At 42.7% G+C, this 27,513-nt stretch overlaps 1 protein-coding gene across 1 annotated transcript in view; it reads left to right on the top strand.

Moving 5' to 3' along the window:
• The first annotated feature begins 325 nt into the window (after positions 1–325).
• mboat2a (membrane bound O-acyltransferase domain containing 2a) overlaps positions 326–27,513 on the top strand; it is a 38,815-nt gene continuing 11,627 nt past the window's right edge. The window contains exons 1-3 of the mRNA XM_062397262.1: positions 326–546; positions 18,262–18,407; positions 22,568–22,645. Of these exons, the coding sequence (XP_062253246.1) occupies positions 463–546; positions 18,262–18,407; positions 22,568–22,645 (308 nt within the window). The 5' untranslated portion in view covers positions 326–462. The remainder of the gene's footprint in view (positions 547–18,261; positions 18,408–22,567; positions 22,646–27,513) is intronic.

The raw sequence follows: 27,513 nt of genomic DNA, 5'->3' as shown, positions 1-27,513 counted from the left end.
TGCGACTAAAAGGCGGAATCCCCTGATGACACCATGGCACAACTGAAGTTTACTATTTTCATTATAACAACCAGTCTTACAGAGCATAAACATGATAGTTATACAACTCTCTCTCTTCGCCTCCCATCTCTCCTCTCCTCCATTTTTCTCCCCTCACCCCAACCGGTCGAGGCAGATGTCAACCACATATGTTCACCTAAACTAGCTCAAACACAGATGTGCTCATATTTGTGACGTGCTAGCTAAAAGAGGAGCGAACAGGCGAAACAGGAAGTGGTTGGTCGCAACCATCCCACCCCTGCTCTCTTTGTCGCTGGGGTTCTGTGGATTACAAGCGTCCAGCCCGTCGCAGCAGCAGCAGCAGCGGATCTACCAGCGGCTGCCGGGAGGGGAAGAAGAAGCGGAGGAAGGAGACAACAGAGAGAAAACTGGGGATTTTTTTCGAACGGATCCTCACCGAGCATGGCGACCCAAACGGCGGCACCATGCACCGGATCCACTCTGCTGCAGCCCATCAGCGAAATCATCAATCTCCCCGTCGACCAGGTACGGGGTTTTTTTTTTTTTTGGGAGGGGATGGTTGATGAAATAGCGATTCACGATCCGCCCGGGTGGAATACGTACTTTAAAATCGGCGTATTTAGCGTTAGCGTACGTGCGGATGTAGCAGAGGTTGGTGATGCGCACCGCTGCTCTTCCTCGGCCCCCCCGAAAAAAACCGCTATTCTCAGCCTGCGGATTTACAGAAAACGAGTGCACACACACACACAAAAATCACACACACACACACACACACACACACACACACACACGCACACACACACACACACACACACACACACACACACACACACACACACACACACACACACACACACACACACACACACACACACACACACACACACACACACACACACACACTCAAATCACTGTCGTTGTTCCGCTCTCACACATCAGCTCAGGGCTACGAGCACAGCTAATGTCTGTGCCCTTCAATGGCCACCCAGTTCCGATCCAGCGGTGGCCACAGCCGGAGACTCCCTTGGAGATCACTGGATCTGCAGTCTACCCAGTTTAATCTGGATTAACTAGTTACATTTCATTTAACATGCACTCAGCCATAGAATCGAGTGGAACATTTAGGCCTCGGGATCAATGTGATGCCATTGCAACTGTTTTCTTCCAGCTGAGGAAGAAAAGCCGTTGTACAACGGAAAAAAACCCGGTAATGTGGGTATATTGAAATCCAGGGGGCATGTATTTATGAATGAAGTCAGATTTTGCATTAGGCATCATACTGCTTTAGTTTGGAGGAGGCCATGCATTTGATATGTTGTCATGAGGTGACGCTCATGATTTGTATGGATCACGGCTTCCAGGTTTCATTTATGTGTCTCCTGAACTGCATCAAAACCAACAGAACTGTTGTCAAACGTGTAATCAAAAAACCTTATTCAGCAACCGATAAGAATGACTACAGAGTATATAGGAATTCATATTTTTGTGAATCATAAAGCAAGGGCAGAGAACCAAATTATTACAGTTTAAGAACCCTATAATATTATTAATAATACAGATAATACATCAGGCCGAGAGGAAAGTTTAAAAAACGTGTGGTCTGTGGCGTTCTTTCTTGTGACTGCTCATCTGCAGTTACTGGGCACCACCACACCTTCTCAGTCTGTCCTGAAACGGGTTGGGAAGATAACATAGGTGCGGTCCACCTTAAATAATAGGATGGATATTGGGATTGTATTAGATTACAGAAGGGGAATCCAGTGCATGTGTACAAATATGAGCTTTTTAAATAGTAACGCAGTCAGAAGCGAATGCGCGCCGCACCCACCAGTGTACACAAGCACTTATGCAAATAATATTTCCATAGCAATGTAGAAGCTTATAGACTACAGATATCCTGTGGATGTGTGTGGAAGCGTTTGCTCACGACTCAGGGTTTGTTAGCCCAGATTTCCCCCCTTACCAAAACACCAGTTTCTTTGCTTTTCCCTCCATCACCTCAACTGTTGACACTTTGATTTGTCGAAGTGCTGCTGTGGCTGGAGCGAGGAAACTGTAGAAATATCCCACGTTAACCACAGTGGTTTCCTCCAAACTACATTGTGATTTTACCATTTCTATGCGGGTGGATGCAATTTCCCCCTGAGTTACTGGTCCAACCAATACCTTCGCTCTGCTAGCCACATGGTTACAGCTGTAGTTTTGGTTGTAAGGACACCAGGCAATGTTCTTTTCCACAATTTAATCTCAAATTAAACTTGATTTCCAGCTTTCCAATGTGTGTATTGTCATCCGGGAAAATACAGTCTTGCCCCTTTGCAACCTCCAAAACCATCCTTTGTCTTTTTATCAGGAGAAATGTACTGTTGCTATCTTTTTTCTTTTGTTATCGGTATGGTGTCACGTACAGATGAGCCTGTTTCCTCCCACTGCAAAGTACCTTTACAATGCAAGCCACAAGCTCATGACTCACTTCATTTTCCGAACCGAACCCAAGCAAAGCCTTGTAGTGATTACAAAGGAGCACAGGGGAGGAAGTGTGTGTATCCTCAGCTGAGATGTCGTAAATAATTCATTTTTGAAATCATATCAAAAAGCGGACATTTTGAAGATACGACAAGATTCTTATGCACCCAGCATTATTCCGGATGATACATAATATTTTTGCAAACTTGACTTCCACATCAGCAGATCTTGACCACAGCTGCCGAGCCATGTGACGTCACCCCTTTTCTTCTTGTAGTTCAAATATAAGAAGAGCTCCATCCCTCCTGCATGTGCAGACTGGAGCGCTTCATTATAAAACCTCTCCACCCTCTGATTGGAATGTTGCATGGCAAGACCTCAAGTCTTTTAAGGACAAATGATTCGGCTGAACTTGGTAAGGAGTTCAAGTCTATTCGTTTTGTGCCTAAGAGCTGGATAGGTACAGTTTAGTCATTTTCTACATTGGTAAATCTAATAATTTTCTTGACCCTTGGACCACAATTATACATTTTCACAATATTTAAACATTCATCTTATTTGACAGTTTCAAGCCCTTTGCCTCAGTGCTCAGAACAGTGCCGCGGGTGAACGTCTATTGCAGCTGCTCAGCAGGAAATGAGAAGTCACCCACTCTGTCATGTATTTGTTTATTCGTATTGACTCTGGAAATTCTACACCTGTGGCTGTGCTTAGTTGTTTCTCTGGTTTTGAATGGATACCGGCTGAGTATGTGGCAATGGCACTACACAAACAGGGCGCGTAATCATGCCTTATCGTTGCCAACCCTACTTTGCTGGACAGGTTGTCACCCATTGTGGTTTGTGCGCTTCCCGCCAACTGGGTTGCCCTGTTGTGCCAGGGCTGCTATCAGCGCCACAGGAATCAATACAGCCACTCAGATACAGTATGATCCGTGTGCACAGCAGACACTGGTTTTTCTGAAGCGGTTGTATGTATGTTGTTAGGGCGGTAACCCACTGGAGAGACGGACCTCTGTGTGCCGGAGCTATAATGGGAGCTGTGAAATCTGAACTGACACATGCTCCTGCCTCTCTCTGCTTTCCATTCTTTTTCTATGACACAGTGCTCCGTCTCTTCGCTGTAACACACTGTAGATGCTTTGAATGAGGCCCACTCTTGTTCAGGAGCTCTGAAGATGCTTTATAGGTTCAAGATATCACACCCTGACCCCCCCCCCCCCCCCCCAAAAGCTGTGTCTTCCTCAGATATGGTTTTATTTGAGCACTTTTCATCTGCTTGTCACCAGTCCTGTGGCAACGGGGGTCATATCCTTAGTCTGCAACACTTGGCCGTGTTCATTCAGAAAATCCTAAAGCTGTAGCTGTAGCTTGTTTGGACTCCCCCACCTCCACTTTAAACTTCCATAATGCTCCAGTCTAAAAACAGCATACTTGATTTCAAGTGTCCCTTTCTATCAGAACACACGTTTTCACGGTCTTTAAGATGACTTTAGTTCTCTCTCTGTTCACTGTTTTTTAGCTGCAGGTGTTGCATACTGATTTATCTCAGTCCCTTGAGGCATTAGCACACATGCATTTGATACTATTAAGCAGAGCTGCCTTGTAGATTAGCATTGCATTTTCATGGACAGTGTGAAACCATACCAGGTCCAGTCTCTCCATTGTCTGTGGTGCGTGCCAATATCCCACCCGTATGTTCTCCCATGCAGTGGGTCAGGGCACCATAAAATGTATTATCCAGAGCAGGAAAAAAATTCCCACAAACCATTGCACTGTCACTACTAAGGTTTACTAGCAACCTTGACGTTTTGTGGGCCCCTGGTTTATCCACCTGAAACATCAGAATTTAGACCCCTTCTTCCTTTTGTTGACCTTGAAACTATTGTTCCCCCTGAAAGGAGGCGTTTGGTAACTCGCTCGGTGCAGCTGTTTCAACATGCAGCAGCTGTGCTCGTGGTGCATCTCTCTGCTGGCTCTCTCACATATACATAACATACAATGAACCCTCACAACCTTCTGTTTGTTTGTTAATCCCTTCATTGTTCGGCCCTCCTAATGCATTTCAAAGTGTTTGTGCTCGAACCAAGAGGTGCCAGGGTTTTTTAGTTTGATGTCGCCTAAAACAAAAAGGTGGTGATATAGCGTGACTCATGCATACCCCTTAATACTGTTGATTTGAGCATGTACCTTTTGTTCTTTGTGTTAAAGGCAGGTGACCACACAGTGCTGAGGCTTACACAATGCAGGTTTTTCATCTGTGTCTGCAGACTGCATCTTGGTTAGCAAGCTCACACCTGATACCCTGGCAGTATTTGACATTTTAAATTAAATCCACAGCTTCTTTGTTGGCAGGGTTATTCTAATATTTAGTATTCATGTAAGTATGGAATTTGGATGATATTTTCAGTGGCTGAAGTGGGTTTGAAAAAAGGAGACTGCTTATTCAGTATGTGGGGCAAATGTAGACTGGACATCTATTGTTTCTTGATACTTGAGTAAACTACTAGCTAATTTTCTATCAGTACATACAGCGAAGTTATGGCAGAGAGATGACATATTGGTTTCTTTTGTGTCACATGGTTATATGGATTGTAATAATTATAATAGCTCTGTTGGTATTGATTCTAATATGCAGCCATCATTTCAGTGAACCTACTGTGTTGGATATAAAGATGCTGCCCCAGTACCAGCTGGCCGTGCAGAGGTGGTGCTGCTGTGTGTCCTGTGGTCACGAAAGCCCGCCTATGCTGGCCCAGCTTTACAATCAGTCTTCTGTTTATGTGACATATTGCATTGCAGTTTGTCACAGTCAACAGCCAAATCTTTTATCACGATAACAAGCCGTCTTTTGTTGTTGTCGCTGCTGCGTTTCCCACCCGGCTATTGTACCGTGGGTCTGTGAGCTCATATGGTGCTGAGGGTTTGACTCTCCGCTCACCTTTTATCCTCTGACGGTTCCTTGCTATCAGTGATACAAGTCGGACTTTGTCATTAAATGAAGGGGAAGGTGAAAATCAGGTGCTCCGGACATTTTTTTAGGGTAAAAAAGTTCAATATCCGCAAAATGTCAGTGCGAGGATATAGCTGGAAAATGTCGGGAGACATCAGTGAGTGTGTGTGGGGGAGTTGAAGAGCTTTCTAACAGGTGACGGACGCAAAACTGAAAAAGACAAAAAGAATGCAAATATCCCACGATGAAAACAAGTTGGCATACATGTTGAAAAATGCAGATGTCAACTTGGAAGATTCAAGAGCTTCTTGTGATGGGGGCTGAGGCTGATGATGCCCAGGCATCACCCTTCACCTGAATGTTCTCGATGTTTCCCTGTTGTTGTGAAGTTGAACAATCTCCTGCAGCTTTCTTCATTTGTGAAAGGCGAAACCTCTGGACCCAATCTTCTGGAACAGCTTTATACACAGAGTTAAACTCAGAAGGTTTAGGTTTTATTGTGATGAGCATCTTTACCTGAAGAATCTCAAGTTGGCTTCCCTCCAACACCTCCCGCTGTTGACTGAGTCCCCCAGAGCCTCCAGCTCGGGGCCACTGGACGTAGTTTTAAGCCCATGGGTGTTGTCAGAGTTACCCTACCTCCCCCTTGTCTTTTAATTGGCCGTCGTCTGGGGAGTCTTATCCCTCCAATTGATTTCTTTCCCCATGACTCTGTATAATGGAGTGCTGCTGGCTGATGCCAATAATATGGCGCACAGTCAAAAACACAGGCATGTGTGATTCCTCCTGGGGAACACGGAAAGACTTGGGTGTGTTGTTAACATTACTGGGTGGTTGACTTCACAGTAATGCACAAGCAGGCAGTTCCCATTGAAGCTGGCTTAGACTTTATGATCATGTGTCTCAGCTGCCAGAGGAAAATGAAATCCAGAGAAGCAGAGGAATGGACCCTCTGACTGTACAACTGTCAGGCTTCCTCTATTCCTCCATTTATCTCGGACAGTGTTACTCGGTGCGGGTCATGTTTCCTCCAAAAAGCCCCAATGTGGGATGGAGAGAGATAATCCGTATTGATCTGATGATGGCTCATAATTGAATCAGATTACTTTGTGTGTTCCCTGCATTTTCCAAACTTTTTTTCCGCAGAGTTTGATCTAATTTGAGTTTATGAATTTTGCCAGAGTGAGCCTGTTGGATCACATCAACCATGCTTTTGTCCCGTATTGATAGAGTTATTGCATTACAGTGGCTTGCTGTGGATGTAGACAGGCAGGGGAATCTGTGCATTGGTCATTCCTCTTCGATCTGAAGTACTCGCTGTTGCCATGAAAGTGGATGCCCGCATGACTCAGCTTCATAACTCATCAGGTCCGTTCGGTAATGGTGCGGTGTCATGAGGGTGATTTGGGTTTCTGTGCTTAATAAGCCTCCACTCTCCTTTTGCTTGGAGGTTTGGCCGACAAGCAAGAATCAAAGACTTACGATACACCTCCCTTTATGTCAGCATATACTGTGGATATGTTTTCTTTCTTTCTTGCTGACTTTCGTGTTGTCTTTTCTTCTATCTGTCCATCCGTCCATCACCAGTGACATCATCAAAACTCAAAAATACAACTTAAAAGAAAATTAAGTTACAAGACAATGGGGTGATTTAGAAAAGAATAGCTGATGCCTCTGACAAATTGGACAAATCAGGATTAAACATAAACTTGTATTCATGTCTCCATCATACTGTGAGTAAGTTTTCCTCTGCTTTTTTTCAATCCTCTTCACTTTTTTTAAGATATTCTTTTGTTAAACCTTAGGCTCAACAAAACAGTATAACAATTTTTTTTTGAATGTGTTTACCCCCCTCAGTTAATTGTCTCTTCAAAACTATAAACTACCGCCATTGAATGGGACATGGAGCTCTTCTTGATGTTGTATCTGAGCAGTATCATAGCAGAACAATCTCAGAACATTCACTCAGACAGAAAATGTCTGCTACTTAACGTGTGTATGTAACTTTTGCCTTCCATTTTTCTTTTTTTTTTTAAAACCTTACCAATGAAACAACCTTTCTTTATTTTCTCAGATCTGACACTTCAGCATTATTGTTAAAGTTGAGGTTTTGAGTGGACTTTTATTGTGAAATGCAAAGTTTGTATAAAGCCTTCACACTCAACTGTCAATGTCAACACTCACAATTGGTCATTTGAGTACTTTACTGCAGATTCATGCCAGAGTCCTTGTACAGATCTGTTGTTTTCACCCTCTGAACACCATTGAGGAATTTTGCATATACTGTGGTGCTGTTTCATAGCAACTGAGTGCCTCCTCTTCTCATCTAGGTAGAGTTGGCTTAAGCTATGAATGCTTCTTCTCCTCCCATTTTTCCTTTACTCATAAACTATTGTTGAAGAGTCGTCAGACTGATAACATAAGCATAGATTAACTAACAGTTTAACTTAAATTTCAGTGCTGTTCTTTACAGCTTATGGTCAATTTAAGTCATGAATAGACGACTAACCTGATCTGTCAGGTTTGTATTGTTGAGGATTAGGGCTTCAGGAACAATGAGTGGTGTATTGTTGGTTCTTCACTGTTTGACTGAGGGCGCTTTCACATCTACATTCAGACTTACATAGCAGGTGTGAAAGGTGCCTTGAACAAACGAGATGGTCTCGGAGAGGATCAATCTGATCTGGCTTTCAGACCGATTGCTGGTATCTGAGACGGCATTAAAATATAGAAGAAGAAAAAAGAAACAGATGTGACTCCCTGGATTGCTTGGAGTCCTCGCCCTCTGACGAAATAATATTTGAAAGACGAGGACGTTAATTTGGTGCATTCATACCATTATTGAGTGGGGCTGGGTAATTAACCGAAAATGTATCGCAAACGACATTTATAACCGCTCAGCGACTTAATCTTGCTCATGTCGCTTAATCCGGTTAATACATTCTCCAATACGTGCATTCCCACTGATCTACGCTCACTTAGCACGTCAACAATAAACATCAACGCTAATCAGAAGTTACTAGGACATGGACAGAACTTAGAGTTTGCTTTGTGTTTAGTTGATTCTCTTTAGACTTTATGAGACATATTTAAACACATTCCAACATTTTGCACACAGTTCACCTCCCACTCAACACTTACATTTACACGCAGGCAATTGTTTGAGTGCATTAATCTCTTACAGTAGTTCTCAGGGAGGCTAAGTCTTCATTAATAATTTTAGTAGCCTCTGGGTTTAGACTGGAAAGAGACAGTAATGGCGGTCCAACAGAGAGACGACAGAATGTTCTGAGATGATATATTACCATTATTATGTAAGCAGCGGTAGTCTTTTTTTTATTATTTCAAAGTCAGTCTTTTTTTTCAAAGCATAAATGATCACCTGTGGCAACATGCCCTCCCACTGAACTTCAGTCTTGGTACGTTCCATGTTGAGGATCTACAGCTGTGGCCCCATGCTCAAACAACATGAGGGTGCTGGTTAAAGTGTATCTACAGCCTGTCTCACTTCTTAGCATAGTCTTCATCAGCAGATATTCTTCATGAGAAACCCATCAGACGACAGATCTTGGGTTTTGGCTCTTGATTAAGAATAGGAGACAACACTTGAGACAAATATTTAAAGATCTTTCGCAAGATCTTTTATGAATCCATTCAAATTGTGTTCAATTTGATTCAGATCAGATTCCAAAATTCCAAAATCCAGATGTGCACAGCGTGTCGTAGAAGAAGTGAGGCTGTAATCTCTGGCCAACATTCTTCAGCTAAGTATGGTGTAAAGAGTCTGAATACATAAGTATTCAATTTTGAAACTTTGAAAATGATGGGTATTGAGTTGTAGATTGATGTGAGGAGAAGTTGAATTTGAACAGTTGGACCATAAGGCTGCAACAGGAACGTGAAGGCGTCTGAATACTATGTATTTAAATATAAGTCACATGGCTGGCAGTTGTTTGCAAGGACGTGTATTCAATGGAGCAGCAACCAAAGCTCAGTAGGAAAAATAAGGAACCAATAGAATCACATTAAATAAAGAAGGACCCATTTAGAGACTGACTCAAAGCTACACTGAAAAAAATACGTCTGTCACCCTCCTCCTTGTCCTTTGTTCCTGTTTGTCCGTGCACTGACATGATGACAGATGGACACGAACATAAACCAAGGTCACTCATCACTGTGCGATTGCATCCCGACTCTGATAACATTACCTCATTATTATGCTTATATGCCTTCTCAACGAACACCGGGATGACTGCTCAGAGCACAGTTGACGTTTCTGAACGAAAGCAGCCCTGTAATCTCGCCTTGTGGGGAATGGCTCATTGTTTGGCTATTTTGAGCCGGTCTGACCGTAGAGCCGACTGGTATCTGTTGATCAGCCCAGAGAGGAGTGCACCCTGCTGCGCACACTCGTTTCTCTGTGTGTGTGTGTGTATGTTGTCTGTGCATGTCTCTTTTGGGCTGCTTATGTCCTGCCTTGGTACTTCTCTCATGATTTCCAGCATGAACACAACCAGCACTGCAGCCTTGAGGATTATAGTAAAATCCATTGCTGCCTCCATGTACACTGGAAACAATGCAACCCACCAATCATGTAAAGATGTTCCCATACTGTCAGCTTGAGCTAGTTTAAACGCACACACACGCATCAGTTTGTCTCAAGAAGCTGTGATGAATTGTGCCACATTTGACTAAAGTAGTCATGATATCGTCCATGTCTTTTTTTTCTGTCTGCAGATAGTGTGTGTGTGCGTGCTTGCGTGTGTGTGCGTGCGTGCGCTCTGCGTGTGGGAAAACACTGGCAGACCTCACTCTCATTTCCCTATGAATGGGGTTGAACGGCAGAGGATGACGAAGCATTATTCCTGGAGCTTTGCTTAATACACTCCCTCCATGTTTCTGATTGAAAGCTAAATTTATTGCTTCATCAACAGTCTACATTCTCGTCTCTGCTTCTACATATCGGTTTGAGCTCTTCCTCTCTTCCTTATATATACAGCTGTGTATATTTGTTTTGGACAGATGATGCATTGCGGACTGCACTGTGGTTTTTGTAAGAATTTTTGAACTTCCCTTAGTTTTGTTGCACATCTTAAATAAAGGTTTGTATTTGTCCAGTCCTACGCTTTCATGAAAATGCAACTAGACATCTGCCTCTAAGCTTACTGGTGCCATCAGTGGAGCAGCTCCCATATTTTTGGTTGAAGCTTCGTACCCTTCAACAAGAAAAGGCCATACAGCCAAAGTCATACTGCAGTTTAATGATTGTCCTCAGCATATTATGAATACATATTGGATAATTCAAATGAAGATCTACTTACTTCCTTAAGCCAGCCCTATAACATTTGAAAGTACTCTCATTGTCAGCTGTAAATCCTCCGTGGGAACCGACTTCTCTCCAGCTCTCACCTGACATGAAAACTGCTGACCACAGGGTGTTTGTGCAGTGTTAGACCCTAAAGAGGATCCGGGACATATGTGTAAGACACAGTATGCACCATAGACATTTTCTTTAGTTTAACTTTTGGCTGCTGATTCCCTCCCTCTACGCTGGCTGCAGTGCCTTGAATCTGCATGAGTCACTGTCGACTACAGCTGATGGAAAGGAGAACGTGCAGAACTGGGCGGTAGCGTCACATAAGCTGTAAGGGTGGAGGGTTGAGGGGGTGGGGGGGGGTAGCTGTGACTTAACGACATGGAAAAATGGGTTTTATGCTAATGACTGTCTAAATTTATCGCCCACTCTATGCGCCGACACAAACGAACAGATGCAAGCACACACGCACAGACAGGAAGCCACCAGCCGCTCCGGCTAAGGCTTTGATAGGGAAACGTATTTTACTCTCTCTGGGCTAAACAACGACAGTGCACACAGGGAGGGGGTAGAGGCGAGTGAAGGGGGGGATGCTGCCCGGGCTAATTGCATGAGTAAAAGTCATTACCTAAGCAAAGAGCGGTGTCCTGCACCTGCAGAGAGCCGGTCAGACTCAACAGGCCAGTTTTGTTGAGATGTATATCTGCCTCATGTGCCCCAAGGGAACTTCCTGCATATTCCTGAATCATATACAGACGCACACTGATGACAAAATGAAGGTTAGAAAGTAACGAGTACTTCGGATGATCCCGACTCTTCCTTCAGAAACACTATGAGGATGACATTTTTTTTTTTTTTTTTTCAATACTTGCTTTTGGGTTGATTTCCGTGAGTTTTTACTACAAATTGTCCTACGAAGAGAAATTAGTGATTCTGGAAAGAGGAAGAAATAACTCCCTATCTGTCAGTTCCCTCGCCATCACTGACGTCTTCACAACCCTGATCCTCTCATCTCTAGCTGATGAGACAGACTGAAAAACAAGCAGGGGGGGAAAGGGGAGAACTTATTGTCAAATCATGATTGTCGTTGTAAAATCATGATTGACAATAGAAATATGGAATGTGGTGTGAGAATGACACAAACAGGAACAGTGCTCCCCCCCCCACCCCCGAAGTTCGTGATGTTTCTCTACCTCACACATACACTGACACACAGTATTTCCCTCAGTAATGAGCTTCAGGAAGCTGGCTTATCTCCTTCTTCCACTGCATCCACAGCCACTTCCTCCCTCCCCCTCAGCCCGGTTGCCAGTCTGTGTGTCAGTCTATAATGTAACTCGCTTCTTAAATCTGAGCTAAGCCCTGTGCCACCGCTACCAGGAGATACTCCCTGACAGCTCATTGCCCTTAAGCGCTTATCATTCACTGGTGCCCGCTACCCATCAAAACATCTGCACATATGTTGCCCTCCCTGTGTCTGCCTGATCCCATCACCCTGTAACAGGTTGTGATCGATCTGCCAAGAAACCATCCTCCTGTACTGAGATAAAGAAAGCGCAAACTGAGGAGGAAGGTGGTTAAAAAAGTTCTTTCCAAACCTCTTGGGGGTGGCTTTATTTAAGATTTTGGAAGAAAATAACAAATATGGTGGCAGTGGGGTTTGTTAACACAGATGAGAAGAAAGAAAAGAATGAAAAATAAAGGCACATGATTTTCCACTTGCCAACACATTTTCGAATCCCCCCCAATTGGCCCCAAACTGGGTCAAAGTTTCTTGGTGGAGGACACACAACCCCAACTGTCCAACCTTTGTTTCCATCCCTTGTATTCTAGTTAATACATAGTTTGAACCACTGTCACACTTTTTTATCGTCTTTTCTGAGTGTTTTTTCTTTTTTAATATGCCCCTTTGAGTCTCTTGCAAGCCATTCTGTAGCCGAGATATTCAACCTTACACTCCAAAACAAACAATAAGAGTGGCGTACCCCAGGACCGGGTTGGCTGCTGAATGAATCAATAATGGAAAAGGAGATCCATGCATTATGAATTAAGAAACCATCGCACCCTGGCACAGGAGATTGTCTATTGCAAAATATTTATTCAATAAACTACTTCCAACTCCAGTGACAGGTTAAGAGAAAACACATTTAACCTTGTCTGTATAACAAAGAGTTGTCTCTTTTGTTTTAGTTCTTTCATGCAGTGCATTATCTAACGTCTCGTGTTGCTATACATGCTTTGTAAGGTGCAGCTTGCGCCCTGGAGGCATCAGTGGTTAATTAATTTATTTGCACTAGTGTGGAAGGCATCTGTGATGCATGGGTGTCAGACCACGGTGTAAAATAACATCTGTGAGTGATATGTAGCAGGTTGACTGGAATGTGGTCTCATTGTGCAACTGCTGCTCAGGCAAAAATAACGGTTCTCTTCACAGTTTCCCATCAGCATGGAAAGTGGATTGGCTTGCTTTATGCAAAAACAACATTGCCCAACAGGGCGGTACAAAATAAAATGATAAAGTGCACATTTCAGGTAAACAAGGACTCAGCCTATAGTGCAGTTAAACCATGGCTTAATATTTTCTTTTTTTCAAGTTTGCTGTGAACATAGCAGTCAGGCCTCTCAAACAGACAAGCAACAAAATAACAAACAAACAAAATACACAGGAAAGTGTCGGCATACTTTGAAACAAATTAAACACAGAACTGTGTAGGGCTATTTGAGTCCTCCCCATATTTGTGGAAAATGTATGAAATAAGAAGAACCCTATTTTGAAATAAATAAAAACATAAAGCTGCAGCCTAGTAGCTTAAAAATATATATTTTAGTTGGCGAAATATTAAAACAAAAAGGGAGAGCAGGTCAGACTGGAGCCGAACACAGATACTGAAGCGCGATAGAAACCAACTGCAGCTTCTGCTCTGATCGAGTAGCTTAGGCGCTGATCTCTGATCAGCGGAGACCAGAGAAACTCTGTGTTTTCACTGTTTTCATAGTTAAGAAGCAGTGAGTCACTGAGAGGCGCGGGGGCAGGGGGCGGGGCTACGGTGTCACACGGCGAAAGCGTGAGAGTTGGCAGCTCTGCGTTAATCTCGCGATAAAAAAATATATACGCATGAATATTGAGATCATATATTGTGATGACGTGATCGGGAAAAAACTAAAACTCTCAGGAACTGTCTTTTAAAGATGCATCCCAGTACATTCATCATCTGCGTTTCCCAGGTGACTGTTAGTGGCCTCAGGTTCAGGGCACCTGAGGTCTCTGATAATCTCTCCAATCAACTGGTCCACATACACGTTTTTACAAGGAGACAATAGCAGCCTATTTCATGGTTGGATACAGCGATTTCCACGCATCTCATCACCACATAAGTTGGTTCTTTGAACGCAGACTAGCTTTTTGAATTTAGAGAACTGAGAGGGTTTGTGTTTGTGATGTTGAATGCTTCCTATATTTTTGGACGGAGGCCTGTGGTTATGGGCAAACAGAGGAGCTACAGAGAGACCATCCACTCCAACAAGTGTTTGTAGTCACCCATATCTGGGCTTTGCTTGAACAATACAGGTCCTCCGTCACGCCCCTTCCAGTCTCCTACATGAAGTTCTTTTCTTACAAAGCATCATGTTCATATCCAGGGAGGGGCTGACTTCACACCCTGAACTCCACAGCGCAGGCTAGAGCAGGCAACAATTTTACGTCATCCGGTTCAATCTCATTAGTCTATCCACTTTTACAGTCATTTGTTCTATCACAGACCGTAGAACAGTAGTGACCATACCCTTTGTTTTTTATTTACTGAACAAGATACTGAAAAGGATTTGATCATCTGTGGGTTTGTTATGTCCGTGGAGACATGTATGCGTCCGCACAGGAAAACTGATTCATGCTGAAACTGTCTAACTGTGTGACATAGCCAGCTATTTTTTCCTCCGTGGGTTTGATAAATCAGCAGCTGTAGTAAGAGTGGGATGTTTGCAGACGAGCCAGTCAGTCATTTCAGTGACAGGCACACAAGCCGGCAAGTCAAGTTTTCTTTCAGTGAACCAGCCAGCATTGGCTTCTTAAGAACGAAAGCAGCTTGAAGTAATCAAAGCGTGAAATGACATCCAAAGCTGGGGTTTGGGTAAACACTGTTTAAAAAAGAGGCTTGCATGAGAAGAGGGAGCCAGAGGAAGTCCATTTGATGTGATTCGCTGTCATTACCAGAGCATCTCATTTTGTTTTTAGCAGTTTAATGGAGGAAGGGGTCACCCGCAGTTGAACCTGGCACTAATTCTAAGTTGTTACACTAAAGGGTTACCCAGCATTCATCTTCTTATCGTGTTATCCATCGTTGAATGACCGAAGTAGCAGCCAGTGTCAATAAAGGGTTTTATCTTTATTGACACAACGATGGGCTGGCTTGTTTGCCTCTGAAAGGAACTGTAGCTAGATTGACCAATGACGGTAAGTTTGCTTTTCGATACAATAGAGACGGTGTCTAAACTGACACGCCTGGGTAGAAATGAATGGCCAGTGGATTACCTAGTTTTTAATTGCCTCTCTGGGCCTTGTTCAGACATGGCATCAGCAATCAGAAGGTGGGCAGTTAAGGGGTTTATAAGGGTTTGAATGCACGCAAGACGCGCTCAGGACACATCTGAGATCCAATCACTCAGACCAAACTCATAGGTGGGTCGTGGGCACATCGAAACACCACCCAGTATAGATGGAGGACATGGAAGCTCCCCAGAAGTGAAACCAAGGCCTCATGTGCCAACTGATGGGTGTCATAGAATGCATAGGTCATAAATCAGCCTCTTGCATGTTATTTTATGGGGTATGGACCAAATTACTGCAAGGTGCATATGAAATGCATATATCATGTAACATAGGTCTTATCACTATGCTGAATGTTTGAGTGTACATTTTTCTCTAAATTAGGGTTTTATTAGTTATTTAATGCTATAGAAATGGGTAAAATATCCTGATTGACAGCAGAGACTGACTCAAGATTGGCCAAGTGTGCTTATCACAGCTCCATCCTGTCTTGTCTTCCACAGGTTGAATGTTGATACTATTTCAAATGAGTAAAAGCTGAATTCAATGGCCATGCTCTCGCTCCTTCTCTCTCTGTATATTGCCCACTCACACGCACACTGATAACAGACCTGTCATAGTCAGACTTTGGTCTTTGCAAGTAGATATGATGTAGGTGCTTATTTGCATATACAACTGGAAACCCATATGGAGGAGCCTTCTAAACCCAGGAGTGAACTTGTGTATTTAGAGCTGTCCACTTGTAATGCTTGGGAATGCCAGGTATCAACCATTTACATTCTATGGTATCAACAGGGCCTTAATTTGCTCTTGGGTGAAGCTCAGACAGTTGCAGCCTTTTGTTTTAGGATCTCTTGCTGGATTGTAATTTTTTTATTACTAATTTTAGTCCCAACTGGGATACTCACTTGAACAATAATGTCCGTGACAATAGAAGAACAATAGAAGGCCACCTTCTGTTAGTGAGGAGTGTGTGCGTTTGTTTCTTTGTTTGTGTGTGTTTGTTTTTGTCATAGGCTACCTTGGGGACAAATTTACTAAGTAAATTGGGGACACCATGTCCAATTAGACCAAAGCTGTGTTTCAATTGGGGGAAGTGGTTCAGACTAAAGTTAGCGGTACAGTTGGGCAGGTACTGGTTTTGGTTTGGGTTGAGTAGGTCTCCAGGAAGTGAATACGAGTCACTTCAGTATTTACCTTTTTAATCCAACTGTTAGCCGTGGAGACTTAATGTGCCCACATGCTTAGGGCTATGTCTGTCCCTCTCCCTTTCTCTCATTAATCATGCAGGTTCCATAGATAATGGATGGTGCTCGGGGTGTCTTTAGCCTTTCGCTGCTAACTGGCCAGACGGATCTGTTAACATTACCTATATTTGTGGTCCATTGTGTCTTCAGTCATGCATCACTTGATGTGACATCAAACAATGAAGGTTTCCTAGAGGACAAGTGTTTGATTCAGCTTTACACTGTTGAGAGTAATGACTTTTTCAACGAGTCTTGTTTTTTACTTCTCCTTTGTCCGAAATCAGGCGTTTAATAATTGGTAATTAAGTCTGGGTTTTAAAAATGTGCGTAGTCACTGATCATGTGTGATGAGGTCATTGCACTAGAAGAGCAGCTATTGAACTGCAGTTACTCATGGATGTCTTGTTTGTTATAGATTTGTACTTATTACATTTTTAGAATGAAGGCAGAGGGGACTGACTTAGAGAAAAAAACTAGAAATAAATGATGAAGCTTTTACTCTGTGCGTGTGTGTAGATGTGTGTGTGGGCAAGTGTAGAGTGTGATGATGAGAGTAGGTGAATAGATTATTAATCATGACACTTCAAGTACAACACCTGAGTCATCACTCTTTATGGGAGGAATACAGATGTACAAACACACACACACACACACACACACACACACACACTCACTATCTCTCTCTCTCTCTCTCTCTCTCTCTCTCTCTCTCTCTCTCTCTCTCTCTCTCTCTCTCTCTCTCTCTCTCTCTCTCTCTCTCTCTCTCTCTCTCTCTCTCTCTCTCTCTCTCTCTCTCTCTCTCCCTCTCTCTCTCTCTCTCTCTCCCTATCTCAACACAATAGAATGCTGGGTAGTGATGTTCCTTCCATCAAAAATGTCTTGTAATAATCAAATTGACAGGATAACATGACCCAGTGGTATCAATAGCACACTATGCATATGCACAATGTAGAGAAATGAAGTGTTATCAAACAGAGAGGTTTCCCTTGTCCCCTCTTGATAGATCCAGTGTTTCTCACTATTGTCTGGAGCAAAGCCTCTTTTCTTTGACATTTAGAGACATAAGCAGATGAAATGAGGTCTCATGCCGACTCTAACCCGGCTTTACTCTGACCTTTCAGACAGAACATGGTTGAACATGAGAAAAGTATATACAAATACAACATGATGGTACATTTGGGGAGATTATTTCTTGTCTTATTGTTTACTGCAAGATAGACTGCATAAAATGCCCCGAAGCATCACCCATGGCGATTTCTGGTTCAGGTTCACAGGTCTTTTTCTCCACATATAACATTTATATATATTTAATAACAGCGTTTTATATAAATATATAAAAATATACAAAACGAAACATCTTATACTACGAGGAAAGTAATATAATAATGAATAAATAATAATAAATAAGTCGTGACACTGTGATGTTATATAAATGAAGCTTCCGAAGGCTGCGACCCCCGAATGTGGCCCCCCGAATTTAGACACAGCTATTTTATACAACGTTCATGCAGCTGACATCTGGGATTTAACTTGTTGCTGTGTATATACACTTTGTTAGCAAATCATTTGTTTTCCACAGTAAACCAGGTCAACTAAATGTTTCTCTCTAATTATTTTTCATTTATTTATTTACCTCAACATTTCTCTAATCACAGAACTTGTTCCATCTCCGGCTCTCATGCATCTGTGTTAATATATCTGTGTGTTCTTCTGTGCAGGTTAACTTTGTGGCGTGTCAGCTGTTTGCCCTGCTGATGGCTGTGTGGTTTCGGCTCTACCTCCACCCCAGTAAGACCAGTCCATTCATCAGACATGTGGTGGCCACTCTGCTGGGCTTCTACTTAGCTCTCTTCTGCTTTGGCTGGTGAGTCACTTATCGGGTTCACCAGCAGCTCTTTGTCATTATACTCCTCTCTTCCCTCTTTTCTTCCATCAGACAGTGGCCATATCCCAATTTGCCAATATTGTACAATATTATTAGTAAATGATGTGGGACTATTTTAAGGATATTGTTATTCTGGTGAATACTTATTGGTTTTTGAAATGTTATATAATGCTGTGTAATGAAAGATGTTGTCATGAGATGAAGTGACAACTGCTGCTCCTCCGTTTCTACATTTCCCAGAATGCTTATTCACAAACTGCAGACAATGTACCTGATTGTTTCAGCTACAGCTAAAAGGATAACTTGATAAATCAATTAGTTAACTAAATCTAATTTACAATTTATTTACAATTTTTTATTCTTCAGTTATTTCAATCAAAAACTTTTTCAGTGAGAAGATTTGGCACTTTTCTCAGTATGAACTGTTGGTCTTAGGTAGGAACTGTAGGAACTGTTGGTCAAAGTGACACACTGCTGTGGTGGATTTATCAACAACATAAAATTATCTTTAATTGCAGTATAATTTCAGCAGTATTTATCCCATGCCGCTGTACCCTCAAGTAGAGTGCCTTTCTGTTTGTGCAAAAGAAAAACTCACATCCCTGAGGCAAAACACAACAGGTTTTGTGACTGCAATCCAGGTCTTTGATATGTAATCATAGCAAGAAAGTTGAAGAGGCTGAATAACAAATTAAACTGCATGTCATACTGGAACTCCTTCAGGTTGGCCAGAGTGGCCTAATATTCCCAGTCCTGGTGTTTCGCTGGTATGGGCCACGTGCTAACATCTGGCAACTGCCAACTCGACCTTATAAGTGGAAGAGCTACGACTTAGTATATTTGGATTTGGACACTCGGTGCACATTGTGAAATAGTTTTATTAACTTCTTAGTCAATGCATCACTTTCTGCCTCTGTCTGCTGCACCCTGCTGCTCCATCTCTCGCCTGAAACATTGCGCAGGATCTCATGCTGTTGTTAACACGTCTGTGCAGAGAAACTCCTGTTCTGTTGGGCATTTGGTTTCTCCATAACCAATTCTCTGGATTTTACCCAGAGTCCATTTCTAAAACAGGTTTTGATGTGTAAATGAATGTTAATGATAAAGCATGATGATGATAATCGAAACATTATTTATACCAGTAGAGTATTTCACTTCCCATTGAGTTTTCTCTTTCTTATTCTGCTTTAATTCTCCTGACTTCAACCTTCTCCATGTTAACGTCTTTTTTCCTATCACATCTGCCACTCCCCTCACTTCTGTCCCTTTACTTTCTCTTTCTCTTCTCCTTCACCTTGTCCTGATTCTCTTCATCCATGCCAAAGCAAATGGGTCGATCATGTAGTAACTGATATCAAATTACAAAGCTATTGCTCTTTAATAGACAACCCACTTGACTGTATACATCTGGCAGAGTGCCTCTCAAAGTGCTGCGGTGTATACATGTGGATGGATTAGTGTGTGTGTGTGTGCACGGTCCCAGACCTAAGAAAACATTAGCTAGACATCCAACTAGCGGAAACATGCTAATCAGGTGAATGTTACCTGGTCTTCCGGTAATAGGTGATGAGGGTTGAGGTGAGAACTTTGATCTGATAACCCGGCGGCAGACAGTTCAAGTACACATTGCGCCTGACACTGATCTGTGGCAGGATTATATCAGTTGTTGTGACTAGGAGAGCTAACGTTGCATGATTAATTTCATATTTCCAAATAGGTACAAGGCTATCATATATAAAATGCATTAAAAATGCACACAAAGAGAAAGCATGGCCTGGTATGCATGTTAAATAATTCAAATATGCACATATATCCTTTAATGTACATATATATATTTTTTTAAGTTAAAGGATTTGTGATTTAAGGCGAATTCGATCAGTAATTGTCCAATCAGATTCAGTTCTCAAACCAGGGGCAATATTTCTACTATACAGTTTTCAGTTACAGTTCTCTGCTTTGGAACAATTTGGGTAATATAAAAATACAAACTTTAGTTTCCCATACACATTTATTTTATTCAGGAATTACGATCACTTTACAACCTCAACAACCTATTGAACCTAAATTGAGCCTATATTCGTCCATATGGGTCAAACAAACAATAAGTGAAGTTTATGTCTTGACACTTTTGCTACTGTAATTAAATAGACATAAACCCATATAAATGTTTATTAGTAGATACATTTTACAAAGGTAATAAATGTTTTTTATTGTTCTTGTCTCAGTGCACCAGCTCTTTATGTTGAACTATCTAAATAATGTGCTAAATACAAGAACCAAAGTGTTTTTCTTTACCTAAAAGGTGTTTTTTTTTATGCCACACAATATATTGATTCAAATAAACTGATGACATTAATCTGAACTTGTCAAGGTAACTCAGAGCTCCGTGCAAATGTTTGTTTGCAGGATACAAAACAACTAAGCCAGTGCAGCTTGCTCATGTGTTATGCATGAAAGCATCTATGTTCACTCATTTGTCTGCACTCCTCTATCCTCATGAGCACAAACAGACCCATAAAGTATATTTCAACTTTTGTTATGCACACACATTCATACTGTTCGGTGGTTAGAGATGACCTGGCTGCAGGCTCTACAGTGTCTGCCATAGAGATGCTGCAGGAACTCCAGAAAATTGGGTCTAGAGGCATTTGCCGCTCACATATAAAAGAACGCAGCAGGATATTGTTCAGATCAGACACATTCACGACAGCGGGATTGATTCCAGATCATTCAGGCAGAGGTTGTCTTTGTGTTTTAGAAAAGTCCACAACACATCCACTCGGCTGCTGATAATACCGCATTGTTAACCCCCTTTTTTTCGTTCATTTAATTCACCCCGGCCCCTCGTTCCCCGCCAACCCCCGATGCCCTTGCCCTCCTCGTTGACTCACTGCTAACACAGTGTGGCATCTCCGCTCTCCTGGAGGCTTGACGTCGGCAGCACCACACACTGTGCCCTTCAAACACCCATCTGGTAGCTGCTGCTGTTGAGCTGTGTGTGTGTGCACTGTTTTGTGCTATACGGACGAGAGGTGGATGTTTTATCAGCGGGGTCACACACACAATTCACTGTAATGGTTCGACATAAGGAACCTTTGCAGCGGGGAAGGCACATGAATCAGGTGATGAGATGGTGTGACGCGACCGTCACCGTTCCCTCCCGTGACTGGATTTGACACACAGAGTGGGGGAGCTTCACATGGCTGACGGTGTGACTGTGGTTTTGAAATGCAGTAATTTCCTCTTCCCATGACAGTAAGTGATGACAAAACAGGATGTGGACCATAAAACAGAGAGCAAATAAAGTTTAAGATGGTCGCTTTTAAGCAGGGGGCATGTGCATTGATCATTATTTTTAAGTTGGTTTACAAAGCTAAATTAAAGAATTGTCACTGAAGCAAACTGCCTCGTCAAAAAAAAGGTAAAAAGGTCTTTCACATTCGCTAACCTGTAGCGCTTTAATTTGTTGGCTCCCGTGGTTTTCATTGGTGTCAAACAACTTCAACACACTGGCTCTGTGGGCCGGCCCTCGCAGCTGTGTCAGAAGAGCTGAAAAACGGTTGGCCCGCCCACTATGCCTGCAGGCAGTGGACGCAGAGCTCTGCGCGCTACTCATGCACTGCTTCACTTTTGCAAATTTGGCTCGTAAGAAATGCTGCACTACTAAAACACTGATATCTCTTCTCCGCTAGAAAGGTTGTATCATATGATTTCCATGAGCTGTTGCAGAGGGGTCGGGGGGGTTGACTCAAGAAAGAACACAACAGGGCGCAGCTCAGTGAATTTAATTTTCACTTTCTAGTTAGATTTAGGGCGTTTTTCAACATCATTGATTTCTCAGAGAATAATCAGTAGATCTTGAAGCAGCTCTAAATAAAATTCTGCATTTGGTGAATTTATATGTGGTTATCATACGGGGACTTCGGGACCTGGTCAGAGGATTACACTGTCGAGTGCCATTCTAGTTAAAACACCAATAAAATGAGGTTCCAGACCATTTTTATACTGCAACAGCCTGTGATACCTCTGTTCTTCATTTTCTTCTCACTCCTCATACAGCACCAGTCAACTGATCTGATCTGCCTTACTGTTCATTTGCATCAGTGATGTATTATTTATGTCTGTCTGTCTCCTCGCAGGTATTCCCTCCACTTCCTGGTGCAGAGCGGCCTCTCCTACAGCGTCATGGTGTTCGCTGGCCTGGAGCACATGCACAAGTAAGTCAAGTGGAGTAAAGTAATAGTTGACATCATGTGCTTCCTGGGAGTGACGGATTTATAATGCCTCACAATTTCCCACAATAAGGAAGAGCAATAAAGCCAGTAAACCATCATACTATAAAAAGGTTTTATAGCATGTTAGACACGATAAATGCGGAGAATGGGTCCACTGTGGATGAGCCTCAGACACGCCTCTTCTTTGTGTTCGACTCTTTTTGAGGCGCATGAGCCCGGGTCACAGTGACAACGATTTTGCCTCCAGGCTTCCATCTGTGACCATAGCTCATCAAGACACGCACAAACAGACACACACACATACACAATCTTGTAGTTCTATCTTAGTGAGGATACTCATCGGCATAAGGCATTCCCTAGCCCCCTGCCCTAACCTAAACCATCACGACAAATTCCTAGCCCTAACCCTAACCTAAACCTTATTCTAACCTTAACCCTAAAATTAAGTCTCAACCCTGTAACAGCCCATTGACAGTGGGTCAGAAAGTGATGTCCTCATTTTCCTAACGTCCTCACTAAGACATCTGTAGTCACACACTTTGATGTTTTTAGGCCTTTTTTAATCAGAATTTAGGGTTATAATTCCAGGTGTAAACAGTAGAGGTTTATCCGTCGGGCGAACCCTTCAGATAGATGCTAACAAAGCATTACTCTAAATAGCAACTGCCCTCGTATAAAAAGGGAGAATGACACTGACATTTTGACGTCCAGTCATGTTTTACATCAAATGTCACATCACATACTTCCTCCAGGATTAAAACGTCCACAAACAGCATTAGAGGGCTTTTAGCCTGGTGTTCTGTCTCTGCTGTAAGTGTATAGATAAGCAGCGTCCACACACTCTTACACTGTGTACACTGTCACCCATGCTGAACCTGCTCACCTCCACCATGCTCTGAGATAAAGTTCATCCGGCCCCACCGGGTGCAGGTCGGGGGCCGCGGGGAGGGAAACCACAGAGGCAGGATGCACTGACATGTTCGTGTTTGTCGAGGCAGTTGAACCCACCGCCTCGTTTTTTTTGCATAACAAATTAGCCATTATCCTAGCAGCAGGTATAGATTTAACTCTGGCCCCATGGGTTTTTTTTGGCCAGCTGGGTGAAGAAGCCCTCCAAGGACCTTTAATCTCTGAGCTACACCGCTGAGTTGGTTGCATATCAAAGATTTCGGCAATTGGCACTTTGCCTTGTTTTACACTATCGCCTGTGGGATGTTATTAGGTTTGTTTGTCACCCAGCGAATGATAAGATTGCCCCTTTCTGCCTGTTAGCATCCTCACATCTTTGTCTCGTTCCTTTCAGATGTCCCTTATTATCACAGGGTCTTCATGGGGTCTTATAATTTCCTGAAAGTCTCAAATTTTTTGAGCAGAATTTCAGGCCTTAAGAATTCTTAAGTTTATTTAAATACTACATACTAGTACTTAAATATGTTTAGGTAAATCTGAAATATGATGTTTATTTAACTCTTCTTCCATAGTGATTTTGAAAATAGCTTTTAGGTGGCATGCTTAGATTCTGGTGTTTTTGTGTTTTGTAGTTCTTTCTCAACGATACAGATGTGAGCATGCCGTAGTAAAACTACAAATAACACCAAACTGGTAACTGAGTCTCCAAACACCACCGTCAGAATTTATCTCACTACTTATCTTGGCTGTGGGAAAGCATGTGGATACTCACTGTCTGTCTGTAGTTTGAGAGAGAACGTTGGTTTACCAGGGTTAATATTAAGTTATTCTAGAACTCTGATATTCCTTCATATCTGTCATACTTAAAAAAACAGTATCAATTATAGTCTATAGTTTATTTAGTAGAAACCAGCATTAGCCCTGTGTATCTGTATCTCCCAACTCTTTGGGAACGCACGCTACACAGTGCAGCTGACCTCTCCCAATACTTGCGGTCCCCCATTCGCTGTTCTCTCACTCAGGCCCCCTGTCATTGAAGGAAAGTGTACAGTGAGGTCAGTGTGGCAGCTGCAGTTGCAAAAAGCTTTCTTTCTCCCATGGGCCCCGGGACCTGCTGGGAATGTGTGGCTCGAGCCTTACCAGACTTCTTTTTGTTTGATGGCAGGGCGTCGTATTTCATGCCGCTCATTCTTGTGCGTCTCCGGGTCTCTCTCGCTCTCTTCCGCTCTCCCACTTCCCCGCACTGTTTGACTTTGGATTTAGTGAGCAGACAGGGAATGTTCCAGACGCTTCCCCACTCGCCTCGAGCGTGATCACAGCACTGGCTGAGGGGGGGGACAGGGAAGCGAGACGAGACAACTGTGCAATCCTTAGATACGGTCCAAGGGATGTGTCGTGATGCAAATACAGTGCATTAAGTGTACGTATAATAAATGCTCAGTGTATTATATAGCCTATTTCCCCTCTGTGTGGCTGTGTGTGGAACACATATCTCCAGGACTGGTCAACTTATCGGCTTAACATTTGTAATGTGTATAGTTAATGGCCAAAGGAAGGAGAGTGTCAGATTTGGTAGCATGTAGTCATGCAATGGGTTCAATATTAATGATAATAAGTAAACGGAGAGCCAAACGCTCTGTAGCAGAAGTAGCTCGGACTCCTCATCTTAACGGTGTCAATTGTCAACTGCAACAACAGCTGAATCTCCAGCTCGAGGTTCTCGGTACTGAGTCGAGCTTCACTGAACTTTAAATAAACAGGTGAACAGCTCTTTGTGCAGCAGCGGTGGTGCAGCCTCAGGGTTCTGTCGACTGCATTTTTTGCCCCAACCCCCCTGAAACTTGTGTTAACAGTTGTAATCCTTTTGATCTAAGAGTTGATTAAGACATAAAACCCTGTATCTTGTGACCTGTCATGTGAGCTCCAACCTACAGTTTGGGAACCACAGTTAAAGTATGAAAGTAAAGTATGTTACTTTATTACCTGAAGTGTTAATGAAAGATCCACTTCTGAGCTGTGAATTACACAAACGATAAAATGAGGATAAAGACTCACTGGTGGGCTCGCGGCAAATGTAGCTGCTGCAGCACATATAGCTCATATCCCCAGTGATAACTGCAGCTGCTGGCGGAGAGCGCTGAGCTCGGGTAAATAGGGATGTTGCCATGGACTGAGAGTGTTAGGAGAATCAACAGCAAAACTTTAAGCATTTTATAGCTACTTTTAAGCCAAAATGTCAGTAATGAACGCACTTGGGTTTGTATTAAACGACTAAAACAACACTAGATATATTTCTTTGTTGTTTTAGTGCAGTACTAATTATTTTGTGTTAATTGTAATTATTTCTCTTGTCATGCTGGAGTTGTTTTCAATAGGATATTGTCACTTTCTGACATTGTAAATAAGTGAAAACTCTACTCTGTAGGTAGAATTAGTTTTTCCTGCTGCGTGTAACACATCAGTAAATGGGAAGTGAGCTAACTAGGTTTACTTTTGTTTTTGCCTTGAAGGTTTTCAGTGTATCAGAGAGAATTGAGCCTGAATTATTACGAGATTAAGCTTTACTGAGACAAGTCTCATGCAGGTACAGACTCAAGATGTGGAGCAGATCCTGGCAGCAGCGATTTTACCCTCTTCGTGCTCCCAAGTTGGGTGCACTTTCAATTCTAGCTTGTGTTGGGTGCTCGGACCCTGGTGTACAATTTGTAGATATCCTTGTGGTTTTGATTCCAACTGAAGTCACTTCCTCTAAAGATCTGTTTCAGTGATTTCATTTTACGAAAAACACGTAGCATTGAGAATATTTGCATGCTTTAAAAACAATTCTGTTTCATGTTCTTTGCCTCTATAGAAAAGTTAGACAATGTAATCTAGATGGTCCTTCTGATGTACACTCACACAGCGGGGAGGTTCCCGGTACAAGTCCCGGGTTGGGCAGGGCCTTTCTGTGTGGAGTCTGCATGTTCTCCCCTTGTCTGTGTGAGTTAAATTTTTTTTCACAGCACACTTGAATGAGCCCTCTTGATGCAGGGCTGGACTGGACACATGTCTTGATTCATGGTTGCTATTGTAACCAGCCATGCAGTCTCCTACTCTGTGTGTAGGATGCTGAAGAATGTTGTCGACACTGTTTAACCCCCCCCACAAAGCATACCAAGCGTGGGCTGGAAACAAACGGTGTAAGTCAGAGCCCATTAAAGGACGATAATGATTATCTACTCGTAGTAATATCACCGGGCCTTCTCTGAGGGCTTTATGATTTTTTTTTAGAGACTAAGAGAGCTCTTGAAAGGTCTGAATTTCATATCACTGCAGTGTGAGTGGCTTATTTTATTTAGTCTTGGCACTGAAACCCGGATTACGTCTTTGCTGTATGTTGGACTGCAGCTACAGTAGGACCCTGTTATGTGCCATCTCCGGCACAGTCTCGCTCCCACACGTGTCCTGTGCTCCTTCTCCTAGCAGCACAATCCACTTATTGTTGGCAGTGGAGGAATGCTATCTAGCTAGCCCTCAGCCGCGCTGACTCTGCAACAGCTTTGTACCCTGGGCTTCAGGGCCGCGCTGTCTTTAGTCTTCTGCTGAAAGGTCGTGTTGTCCTCCCTCAGTCTTCAGCCTCTGACAGTGACACATTATTAGAGCCTCCTCTGGCCCTTTGTCCAATTTTTGACCCCCTCCCCCATTTCTGTAGCTCTGCCCTATTTCCATGGACACTCTGTTGTACTGTATCGGAGAGAAGGTGAACTGCAAAATTACAGGTTTACATAATGTGTAACGAGAGGAACACTCTGTTTAGGTTAGCTGTTTTTTTTGTGAAATATATAAATGTTATCTGGAGAAAACCTGGGAGAAGAGAAAATAAGCTCTTTATCGACCTAATTTATATATAAACAGTTATATTACAGTTTTGGATTTATTTGTGTTCATGGGGCTTTTTTTAT

Source organism: Platichthys flesus, chromosome 10 (assembly GCF_949316205.1).
Source record: "Platichthys flesus chromosome 10, fPlaFle2.1, whole genome shotgun sequence".
NCBI lineage: Eukaryota > Metazoa > Chordata > Actinopteri > Pleuronectiformes > Pleuronectidae > Platichthys > Platichthys flesus.
Note: the sequence above shows the minus strand (reverse complement) of the source record. Positions and strands in the feature narration are given on the sequence as shown.